At 39.5% G+C, this 12,754-nt stretch overlaps 1 protein-coding gene across 2 annotated transcripts in view; it reads left to right on the top strand.

Annotated features, from left to right (window-relative positions):
- The window catches only part of KLKB1 (kallikrein B1), a 35,667-nt gene extending 23,428 nt beyond the window's left edge, over window positions 1-12,239 (top strand). The window contains exons 11-15 of one of the 2 annotated variants that reach the window (XM_061583855.1): window positions 4,162-4,336; window positions 5,099-5,274; window positions 5,501-5,596; window positions 8,114-8,253; window positions 9,968-12,239. In XM_061583855.1, coding sequence (XP_061439839.1) covers window positions 4,162-4,336; window positions 5,099-5,274; window positions 5,501-5,596; window positions 8,114-8,253; window positions 9,968-10,123 — 743 coding nt within the window. In that variant the 3' untranslated portion in view covers window positions 10,124-12,239. The remainder of the gene's footprint in view (window positions 1-4,161; window positions 4,337-5,098; window positions 5,275-5,500; window positions 5,597-8,113; window positions 8,254-9,967) is intronic. The other variant, XM_061583856.1, reaches the window with a different exon arrangement.
- The last annotated feature ends 515 nt before the right edge of the window (window positions 12,240-12,754 follow it).

The raw sequence follows: 12,754 nt of genomic DNA, 5'->3' as shown, positions 1-12,754 counted from the left end.
AGAAATCTGAGTCCTGGATCCTCTCTTTCTTTTAAAAAGAAGCAAAATACTACAACCTCTTCATTTCCAGGGTTCAGTAATTCCACCTGCTGATTTTACTGGAACCAAATATTATTCTCTGTTATCCACCCATTAAATCTCAGGTGTGCTTATGACCACAGGGTCATTCACACATTATGCAAAGGATAGCATGGATTTCCATCCCACATACAGATCCCTGATGGTTGTGATGCAAGTGTGATGCAGGTCTTTGCAAACATGCAGGGAGAGCCCTTCTGTTATGCAAACTGAAGCAATTGTCCTTGGTCGTGGAGTGGTGAATTTGCACTCTAGGACTCCACTTGCTTGACTAGGCAGCTGGCCCACCTATCCTGTTGCTGCTGCCACCTGTCCAGCTCTTGCAAGGCTCTCCAGAGTACCTGCCCCATCAGAGTCTTTCCTCAGAGTGAGGCATTTGGGGTGAGGTGATCTGGAAGAGTGTCCATGCTGCCACTGCTTTCCACAGCAGCTAGACATTCTTTTTGAAATCGAATTAAATGACTAGAGTTAGTAAAGTAATTGCAGTTAAAAGGTAACTTCTGAAACAACTGTTATTGTTTATGCCCAAAGGCAATACTTGCCAGTAATTTATGGGTTCAAACAGGCTCAAAGGTATACAAGAAATGACAATGGCAAATACAAACACTGAAAATACAATGCATATAAAGCACAGTAAATAAAAACAGTCTCCAAGGAATAGCAAATAACAACCAGGAATGACAAAAACAAGCAACAAAGCAAAGGATTAAAAAACAACAAAATAAATAATGGAGTTATAATCAAAGTTTTGCATGGTTCCTTGCAGAAGCCAGTGCAAAGGAGACCTACTATAACTCGCAAAAAGTCAGAATCTGACAATAGATAACATATATATTCTGAGATGCTTTTTTAGTGTGATTCCCAATAAAATCGTTCCCAGAAAAGTAAAATGATTTCCAAATACGAAGGACAAAATAAAATTATCGTGGAAGTTCTTCTGTCTCAGCGCTTCCACAAAGACAGCTACTTTGGGCCAGAGGAGTCTGACGATATCAAAGAATGGCAGATAACAGAGTCTGAAAATAGGTACCATAAAGGATTGCTTGTTTTGGACCGGCAAGATTAACCGGATAGGAAGCTTTACAATGGTAATGTTTATACGTCCAAAAACACGTAGAATTGGTTGAACTTAAAACGATTGCTCTATTTGACAGTGCACTTTGTTCAAAATTCCCATCTTTGAGATTAACATCTGCATTGGGGTTGACCAAAGAGTGTGTAGAATTAGAATAAAATCTGACTATCCTATGATATCTGGGAACCTAGTTCTTGAAACTCTGTAACTGAAAGAAACACAATTTAGAAAAAATATTTATCTGTGGAGTTTTCCAGTTTTTGTTTTTGTTTAAATAGCTAATTGTAGCATTACAGTCTAGGGCCACAACTGAAGGAAGTGCACCACATGAATTAGAACTGACGGAGTACAAGGGGGTCAAAAGTAGCAATATTTCAAAAATATGTTCTGTAGAGATTTGTATTTCACTGTTTGAGAATCATTCCAATCCCAAACTTCTGCCCCGTACAAAATCTGAGCCAGATTAAATTTTATTGTACAAATATGGATTTGAAACAGTTTCAAAGCTGGGTTAATTACAAATCTATATTTGTACAATAAAATTTAATATGTTTCCCAAAGTTCTTGAAGCTAGAGTCTGAAAACTTTATAATATCCATATGAAACTTCCAAAAAGTGTATCCGAGGTATTTAAATTCATGGCATTGGTCAATCAGTTGCTCATCTACTGACCATCAGAGCTTTGAGTTTCCAAAGACCATAACCTTGGTTTTGAGTAATTAATCTATAGGTTTTTCTCTTTACAATATTCACCAAGCATAGATATTTGCATGTGACAATAGAATAACCATATCATCTACTTATACAAGAATAGATGGCCTACAGGTTCCAACTGAAGGGAGAAAGAAGTCTGAGCTGGATGTACAGCCTTAGAAGGGTTTGGTTGAGGAAAAGGTTGAAGAGCAGAGGAGCTAAAATACACCAGAGCTTGGAAAAGTTACCTTTTTGAACTACGACTCCCATCAGCCCAATCCAGTGGCCATGCTGGCTGGGACTGATGGGAGTTGTAGTTCAAAAAAAGTAAGTTTTTCAAGCTCTGAAATACACCTATGTTTAACTCCTTGATTGACTGAAATGCATCCATCAAAGAGCCTGGGATTTCTACTCTGATTGTAGCAGTAGTGTTGGTGTGACACTCCAAGAGCAGATATAAAAGGCATTCATCTATATTAGTGTTACCTAACTTGCACCATAAGCAGTTTCTGTCAAGTCCACATAAAGATGTTTAGTGGAGATGGGCAAGATAGTGGGAAGAGTTACACAGCGGTCACTGGTACTTCAGTCTTTTCTGAAACCAGCTTGTTCAGGAAGTGTATGATATGATATATTTCCTCTTATTCTTCCAAGTTGTTCAAAAGATATTTATCATACACTTTGGAACGAAACATCCAAAATAATTATTGATAATTATACTTTCCTGGATCCCACTCACCCCCCTTTTAAAGAATGGTAATACTGTGTCCAACCATCTGGGAGCACATCTGTCTCATTGATCTGGCTATTGGAAGAAATTTTAACCACTGCAGAAAAACAGCTCCTTGGCCTCATTCTGGTGCATTACTGCCCACAAGCAGTAACAAACAATTTTACCGTAAATGAAAGGCCTCTAAAGCTCCAGATTATTCTTCAGATTATTCCTGAATTATTCATACTTTACAGAGTGACTAAACAGTGGAAAAGCTGACCACACAACCTTTTTTAAAAAAAAAATGTTTTTCAAATTTTTACCAGAAAGGTAACACAACACATTATGTATGAATCCTCTTTTACCGGATTCATCTGTCCCACTGCTTCTAATCTCTTATATTCAACTCTCATCTATGGAAAAGCTTGTGGAGAGAGACAGGTATTTTTCTACATTTGGGACACACATTTCCCTCCTGGGAGAGATGGATAATTTCTCCTCTCTCAAACTTTCCAGATGGCTAACTTGTGCTTTCTGTTTACATGAACATTTAAAATAATTTTAGTTTAACAGCAGCTGTGGCACCCCCTTTCATGAACTGAGTTGGGGCACCTGTGCTGTGGAAGCAGGGATTTCACTTTTCCTCTGTATGACATTTTCTTCATCAAACTTACCCTCTGCAGCTGCTGTTAGCCTTGTTAGGGGAGCATACTACTGAGGTGGGTTGAGAATGGTTAGATATCCTGAGTTCCATCCCACCTTTGAAAACATACTGCTTTCCTTACCAGGGCTAACAGCAGCTTGTTGGAAAAGTTACTTTTTTGAACTACAATTCCCATCAGCCCAATCCAGTGGCCATGTTGGCTGGGGCTGATGGGAGTTGTAGTTGAAAAAAGTAACTTTTCCAAGCTCTGGTGGATTGGAAACATAAAGCAGGGAATAAACTAACTGCCCCCTCCCCGCCCCTAGACTACTGCTCCAATCATCCAAAGGAGGGGCGGTCCCACACCTGCTGCCTGGTTAAAATGAAAACATCAAGAGGCCACTCATTGGCTTTCCCACATCATGTCTGGGTTGGATCTGATCTCTCAAGTCATGTCCAGTTTGGCCTTGAAAACAAGCACAAGCACTCCATGGTGGATGAACTTTGTCCTGTAGCTATTACTTCATTTATCCCCCCTCCCAAAAAAGTCTGAGAGATACACAAGATTGTACTGTTATGACACCTGGTGGATACAAAGAGAATATGGATTATCAGGAGTTTTGATAATCCTAATTCAGAGTGTTGGTGATACTCTTCTAGCAGCCCACTAAGTGGTGACAAAGTCCTAAAGGACTCAGAGGTTGTGGTCAGTTCATTTTGTCGCAATTTAATTGAACTCACAGGCCTGTTGTGGTGATAACCCACATAACCCTTGGGAGAGGGCATAAAATCAACTTTAAAATATATAAATAAATATATTAATGGTAAACTTCAAAGTTGTATAAAATTGACCAACCTATGTTTTATGTTGTAATAAACAAAAAAAATGGGGGTTACCAGAAATTAGCATTAAAAAACACTAAATCAAACTTGGCTGTATATATTTAAGTATTCTCTTAGCATGTGTGCAGAAACCTAAGGGAGAATCACGGATTGTGGGAGGAACAAATTCTTCTTCTGGAGAATGGCCCTGGCAAGTCAGTTTACACGTGAAGCTATCGGTTCAGAGTCATCTATGCGGTGGTTCAATCATCAGCAACCAATGGATATTGACTGCTGCCCATTGCACAGAAGAGTGAGTAAAACCTCTGTAAAGTAAAGAAAAAGAAGTTGTTTATCTTCTGATTAGCAAGGGATGAACCTTGAAAAGGATGGATGAAATCCAATCATGTCTGCCCATTTGAGCAAAAGGAACTCCACTAGTGCAATGGGTCCTTTGGTTTCTCTCCTCTTCCTCGCCTCCAAATCTGCTCTGAGGGTCCCTTGACCTCCTGGATTAGATTTTGGCCATCTGGTACAGAGGATAGAGAAGCCCCAATGTGCTAATGGGCATCCGCTCATGCTTTTAATAATATTAGTGAAACTGTTTATCTCACTATAGACATGACTGTAGATGAGCTTCCTGGAACTTTGGTAGGATATTTACAGGCTAGATTAGATGAATCCTTGGTCTGATCCAGCAGAGCTGTTATGCTTTTATGGTATTATGAGAAAGGAAAGACTACTAAGGCTTCAAGAAAGCATGAACATATTATAAAGGGTTTCCAGATGTTAAAAGGTACCAGGAAAATGCACAAAACAGTATTAGTTGAGTGAAATTAGCTGCTACAAGAAGAGAAATGACAAGAATAAAATACTTTAAAATGTAAGGGAAAGAACATAAGAGGAGCCTGCTGGAGACCATCTAGTCCAGCATCCTGTTCACACAGTGGCCAACCAGGGAATAGCTGGACTTCTGTTTAGTATGGATCCGAGGATTTCCTGCCTAAATAAATGGAAAAGAGCTTCGCATAACTTTTACATAACTTTGATCTTTTAAAATTGTTTTTCTGCTTAGCCTTCTGGAAACTGAAGTTTGGCGTGTTTATAGTGGCATTGTGAAACAGTCAGAAATAAATGAAACCACCCCCTTCTTCAAAGTCCAAGAGATTATCATTCACCCTAAGTATGAGCTTTCAGAGACAGGATATGACATTGCTTTAATGAAACTGGATAGACCTATGAACTTCAGTGGTATGTGGAACTTTTAAGTTTATTACAAAATCCTAAATGTTATCTTAATGAACTTAGTATAACTACCTCTAAAGCTAAAGTAAGCTGACTGTAGTAGCTTTAACCAGCTATTGTTTCATCTGAGCAGAAAGTAGGATTGGCATTCTAATAGGAAAACAATGCATTCAAAAGAATACCCTTTTCCCCACATTTAACCCCCTCACCTTTCTTTTAAATGGACATTCAGTTTCACAGCAACCACTGTGCCTGCCATACCGACAAGAAATGGATACTGAATACACCAGCTGCTGGGTAACTGGATGGGGTTACACAAAAGAGAGAGGTATTAAACTTAGAAATGTGTAGTACTTACCTTTGTAAATGATCATGTGATGCTTTTACATAGAGTAGACATTTATTTATCTATAGGCAGTGGAAAATTGAAAACTACCAGAATGTGAATCTCACCCATCAGTTACCCTTTTGGTAGCAGGCAACCCTCCCCTCCAGAGCATGAGGATTCTCTATTAACGTTACTTCATCTTGTCTGGGTGCAGTATAAATTCACTAATAGGCAATATTTGATTATAACTGAGAGTTGTTAGGAGTCGCTCTATTCCCCTCACAGAACGAAAATCCCCAGAATTCTCTGGGAAGAGGGGCCAACTGTTAAAGCACTCTGGCCACTGGAGCTCTGTCAGGGGAATAGGAGTCTCCTAATAACTCTCAGCACCCTTCATAAACTACACTTCCCAGGATTCTTTGGGGGAAGTCAGGAATGTTTAAAGTAGATTAAATGTCTGGCGTGGGTGTGGCTCCCTGATAAGCCAAGCCAAACAGCTGTTAGTGTGGCTTTTAGAACATTGACAGTTGGTTCTTACTGAGCATGCCTGTGCTATCATAGACTCCAATGTTAATTTTCTTAAATTTATTAAAAATCACCCATGTGTTTTTTTAACTTTTAAACTGCAGAAGATGAAGGTCAGAGTATGGGGCAAGGTTAGTAATAGGATTACATGTACTCTGTGAACATGTAATTAATTATTTCAACACATTATGAGACTACTGGCAGAAAAAAGTCCAACAGGGGTCTGTATTTCCCCCCTCTTGTTTTAGACTTTGAACTCTGGATTCTCTCTGAGTGTTATGTGTATCGCCATAAAAACTTAGAGGGTTATTAAGCAAGCGTTTCTGAGTTCAGGACTATAAATTTTGTAACATTTTGTTTTGAAGTGATCTTATGGGAAGCAGCAAAATGGCATGGTCCCCCCCCCCCAATTTAACATGGCAGAATGTGAAAAATCCATGCTGGCTACAGTTTCTAGTCACAGTCTATTAACTTGCATTCCCTTGACTTGACCACAAATTCACAGGGAAACACAAATACCAACCAGTCAAGGCTACAATCATCACCCACAGAACATATCTGTAGTAATGGCCCAGATTGTCCATAATGCTAAACTGTAGTCTAGCATTATGTGCATGAGCCTTGAGGTTGCACGCTCCCTTTCCCCTTCTACCCTGGCATAACCAAAATGAAGAAATTGGAAGCATCTGGTTCTGGCTTTTGCTTTAAAGTAATCAGAGTTCCCTGTTATTATGTCTAAACCTCAGGAACTATGGTTAGTTTAAGCTATAGTTATTGAACAAGCAAGGATCATAAACCACAGTTTGATCCTAGTTTGCTTGCCGTCACCATAGTTTGAACTAATAAGAATTCTCCTGAGTTCAAATGGAATGGGGAACTCAGGTTAAATTTAAAAGCAGAATCAGATCCTTTTGAGCTCTACCTTGCAGCCATGCCAGAGGAGGAAAGGGGAGGTGGAGCTTGTGAGCCTGAGCCTTGAGCCTGAGCCTTGAGCATGCTGAAAAGAGCTGTAATTGCATGGTTGTTTTCTCTTGGGTACACAGGCAAACAGTTCTAAGCATCTATGATGTATTACATGCAACCCTCTCTGAATGTGCCCTGATAGAGCCCTCTTCACCTGTTATAAGTTCAGTGGCACAGCACATGCTTTGCACGCAGAAGGTCCCAGGTGTAGTCCTTGGTATCTCCAGATAGGTCGGCTGAGAAAGACCCCTGTTTGGAACTGTGGAGGGATGTTGCCAATCAGTTCAGACAATGCTAAGCTAGGTGGATCAATGGTTTGACTGGGTATAAGACACTTTGTCCATTATATTTGTATCCTGCTGTTCAGATAGTCATTGCTCAGCAACCTACATGTGCAGACATGTTGCTGGTATATAACTAAAAGCATGCATGATGGGGGGGTGAGCCTGTTTCCCCCTTATAAGCACGTTCATTCAATGTGTTGATAAAGCAAAAAGACACAGGTGTCAGTGCATTTAATTTGATATTAGAAATGATGTCCTTAATGCATTATTTATTGTTTATAAAAATATATATCCTGCCCTTCCTCCCAAAGGAGCCCAGGATGTTTTTTCCAGAGGAGTCAATACAAGTTGATTTTGCCAAATAAGTCACACCACTGATGTGCAGACAGGGCAGAGCCAGTGAAGCTGCATGAAAAGAAGCACACCAGAGCAGTGCATGGAATCCTAATATCGGAAGGGACCTCAAAGGTCATCTAGTCCAGCCCCCCATCAGTGCGTGAAATCAGCTGCTATATAACCTTGATATATGGTTATTCTCTGTATGTGTACAGATGAAGCAGGCAGCCTGTTTGGTGGGTGGGTAGATATTCTGGGCTCCCAGGAGCCTTTAATTGTTTCTTGTGGCAAACTAGTGGGTCCTAGCACACAGACTAGGAATTACTGACTACAAGGGATTGACAACATGACTGACACGTCTCTCCCTCTCTTGCTTTGTGTCTCATTTCGGTCATTTGTATCCCTCCAGGTGTGATACACGATGTTCTACAAAAAGTCAGCATCCCCTTACTATCTAATGTAGAATGTCAGTCACGATACCAAGAACACATGATAACTGACAAGATGTTGTGTGCTGGCTACAGAGAAGGTGGAAAGGATGCTTGTAAGGTAACGGCTTCTTATGTGCCTATTTCATTTACAAATATTAATCACTTAGGGTCTATTTCATTTACAAATATTGATCACTTCAATTGCCAAAGTATCCTGGGAACTGTAGTTTGGTGAGTGAGGGGGATGGGAATTCTGTTAGAAATTCCTTGTCATCCTTCCCACAACAGTTCCTATGGTTCCCTGGGGCTAAACAATAGGAAAACCACAGTTCCCACCATACATGCTCTCCATCTGATTTTCAAGCTGACTTACGACTTCAGCTGTCTAAGCATTTCCATCAACCTTGGGTATAGCAGTGTAAGCTAAAGCAGCCATCCCTGCCCCACTTGTCAGGAAGTCAGTATTACTCTCAAATATGACTAGAGCTACTTTACATTGTCCTCTGTAGATCAAATGGGACAAAAAAGTTCCCACCACATGTCTGGTGTAGTGGGTAGAGTGTTAAACTGGGTAGGTCAAAGCTCAAAGCCCATCTTCAAATCTCCCAGGGGATCATGAGACTGACACTATTTCTCAGCTTTGAAGCCTTTTTGTGACTTCCTGGAGCTCCTTGAAGAAGGTTGGGATGATGAAAATAATAAGTACTACTACCAGTAGTAGTACTACTAGTAGTGATATAGTTGCACTGCTAGTAAAAATAATTTATTCAAGAGTGTTGCAGGGGAAGCTACCACTTCCCACTGCCTTTCTAATATTGTACATTACAAGTGTATCTTGACAAACAAGGTTTGGAATCTGGTTCTAAGGCCAGGATTGGGATCCTAGAGCCTGGTCCTACAAAGTACTGTCTCACTGTAGTAGTTGGTAGAGTCAGACAGTAAGAGAGGTTGTGCCAATGACTGCTAGGATTTCCTTGGAGTCATGTTAGATATGTGAGAATCAGGCTTCATTTAAAGAAGAGTGATGGATGAACCAACCCCATCATAATTTTAAATTTGTTCACTGAGTTACGAATTCAATGTTATAAACTCAGACAAAAGAACTCTGTTTTAATGAGATTTTGAAGTATCTTCAGTTTTTTTGTGCATGTCACCAGACTGCATCTTGAGAATGTGACATACATAATATGCTGTTCTTTTCCACCCTGCACATCACCACTTCTTGCATCATGACACATTCTTCTCTGATTGGCTGTTAACACAAATGCTTTGTTTGCAATAGTAGATCAACACAGAGGAGGAACCAGGGGTGGAACGTGGTTGTGAAAGCAGACCATTTGTCAGGAACAAAAAGATATGTTTGTCACAGGGCTTGATACATTGTTGATGCTGTCAGAAAAGAGAAGAGGGTTAAGTAAAATCATTCTGCCTGCATGCACACTGCAACGTGAACACTTAATCTTCTTTGGCAAGTTAAAGGTAGCAATAAACAACTAAGCATATGCAAAAATGGTAGAGTTTGGCCACTTAGTAAAGCTAATCATGCAGCCCACGTATGTGCAGAAAAAAAATTAACTCTTAATTAGTCTTGGTTTGAATATTAAAGTTCATTCAATTGAAGTGTGCTTCTAATACATTTGAGAATTACAATCCTACTACTTTTTAACAGATGACAGATTATTGTTGAGCTTCAGTAGCTTTGCTAATTAAGAATATATTTCTGACTCTGTGGTAGTTTGTTTTTGCAATTGTTAATTTGGATACCCTGTTGCAGATCAACATTCTAGCACAGGTATAATACTAACACTATGTTTTTTCTTCTCTTACTATAGGGAGATTCAGGTGGTCCTCTATCATGTAAACACCAGGGAACCTGGTATTTGGTTGGTGTTACCAGCTGGGGTGAGGGATGTGCGCGTCCAGGACAACCAGGAGTTTACACTAATGTGGCTGAGTTTGTAGACTGGATTCTAGAACAAATCTCATAAGAAATGTCCAGTGACCTGAATATATTTGGAACATGATGTCAGACAAACAGCTCTGGAATTCTCAGAGAAATACCATAGATGTTCTGTAAACCTCATGATTTTGAAAAGGCTAGCAGGGTTAAATAATACTCCTAAAAGTGTGCTTTCAAGTGGCAAAAGTCCCTCCCCCTCCACATATTGAAACTGACTGGTGTGTATTCTTATTACAAGGGGGAGAAAGTGTGCCTAAGCCAATCAGTGCATCGTGTAGTCTAGTTTTATCGTGGGTACTCATACAAGCATTCCCCACTGTTCAGAGGGATAACCTATCCTATGCAGTCACACCTAAGCATATTGATTTCAGTGGGTTTAGGCATGCATAATTCTACAAAGAATCAGATTGCAAGTAAGCCATGAAGGGAGCATTTAGTGTTCAAATCCCATTGATCTAACTGTGATTTTTAATAATAATAATAATAATAATAATAATAATAATAATAATAATAATAATAGGAATTAGATCCATAGAGCCACCATCATCCCTGGGGGGCTTGCAACAAAATATTAAAAGCAAAATATACAGTAATAATTAAACCAACACCAAAAGACGTAAATACATTCCTTACATAGGATTTACAGCATAAAATAATTTACAGTCTGGTTTGATGACGCAATCTAAAAGCCTGGGTGAATAAATAGTTCTTTGCCTGGTGCTGAAAAGACAAAAAAGGAAGATGTCAGGCATGCTACTGGGGGGCAGCTGTTCCATAGGTCACTTCCCCTGGATTGCATTAGATTCCTAAAACTTATCCACTTATTATTGGAATTACACATTTTACTTGATACCATTAACATTCCCCCCGCCTTTTAATTACCTGCAGTTTCAGAGGAGAAGAAAAACAACAAAGCATTGGTTCACCTAAAAAATAACTAATACAAAGTTGGACTATCAGATTTGGATGAAGTAAAGCCTTGTTGTTTCAGATCTTTCATGGGAAAAATGCATTCTAAGCAGTAGGTCTCTTTCTTCCTCCTTCTTGCAGTCTACTCTGCATTGGTATATGAAAGACCGCCTCCTTCCCTGTAGACCTCTCAGGTGTTATGATTGGCAGAGGGGTGAGGGGGCCCTTTGGATAGTTCCACCACCCTCCTAAATTCGGGGACGGCGGCCTGGGAGAGGGGAACCCTCTCTACAGAGGTATGGTATAGCTTCACGGTATAGCTTTTGTCATATGCTGAAGACACACCTTTTTACCCTGACCTTTGACACCTGAGATACATTTTTTTTAGGATCTACCCCATTATTTTGATTGTAAACTGTTTTCATTGATCTTAATACTGTATTTTTACATTGCCAAAACTTGCCCCTGATCCTTATGGTAAAGGGTGGGAAAGAAATCTAATAGAAAAACAACAAAACAAATAAATACAAACCACAATTCCAGGTTTAGACATAATGGGAAGCCAAGGCTTCCTGGCTTGTTTATTCCACTTTCTTTGTATGCTGAAGATTCACCTCTTTCCGCTGTTCTTTGATAACTGAGATTTTATTTAGCACCCACCCAATTCTTTTGATTTAAATTGTTTTAACTAATTTTAATATTGTGTTTTTATATTATTGTAACCCACCCTGGAACCTTATGGTGAAAGGCAGTTAAGAAATCCTACAATTAAATTAAAGAAATAAAAATAATTTCTCAGCTGAATTTCTCAGGTGAGAGGGGGCCATTTTCTTGGTGGATGGCCAGGGAGGGAAATATCCTTACCAAAGTACTCCTGCACTATAGAATGGACAGAGTACCCAGGTGAAATTTCTGTTTTTCCAGTTATAAAATATTGTGGTATTAGGAAGATGCCATATCCTCACAAAAGAAGCTGACCTTGAGAAATGTTGGTTGGATCCCATTCAACGGTTTAGCAGTGTAAAGAAAATGATCATGTAGAATGGCACAAGAAATATGATCAAATATGAGTATATGATCAAAGAAACCTGTATTCTGAATAAGCGTACCAGTAGCAGACTATAGATACAGACGAAATATGCCCTTCTTTTTATTGGGGTTTCTATGGAACATTTTGTGATGAGAACAAGATATGAGGTAATACTATAACAAGAAAATTGATTGAGCAACCTGTAGTTCTCAGATGCATCCTCTGCAGTTTTCCTTTCGTGCAAATCATTATATTATCTAGAGATCTTTGCTTTATCATTTATCTGAGAAGAAGCCTGACTTCATGTTTCCAAAACATTAAAATTGTTTTTCTCCTCTCCACAAAAATATTTCACAATGGAGACGAGATATTTCACTGCCAGCCAGCAACACAGCCAACAAAACCATTTAAAAAATATGAACACGTGATGAAACTAGGTATGAAGAAAAGTGTGCACATCAGTGATGGAGAACCAGTCGCCCTCCAGATGTTGTTAAACTACAGCTCTCATTAGCTTGTGTGTGTGTGTGTGTGTGTGTGTGTGTGTGAGAGAGAGAGAGAGAGAGAGAGAGAGAGAGAGTTCATCAGGATCCTCCCCCCCAATGGAGGGGTTCTGTGTGTGTACATCTCATATGTGCATGGAGCCTCTTCTCATGTAGTTTGAATGCATTGTTGGTAGGAATGTGGCTATTAAGCATTGTGTGCAAGGCTAGCATGAAT

This window comes from Rhineura floridana, chromosome 9 (genome assembly GCF_030035675.1).
Source record: "Rhineura floridana isolate rRhiFlo1 chromosome 9, rRhiFlo1.hap2, whole genome shotgun sequence".
Classification (NCBI taxonomy): Eukaryota; Metazoa; Chordata; class Lepidosauria; order Squamata; family Rhineuridae; genus Rhineura; species Rhineura floridana.
The sequence above is the reverse complement of the archived record's forward strand: the minus strand, read 5'-3'. Positions and strand labels throughout refer to the sequence as shown.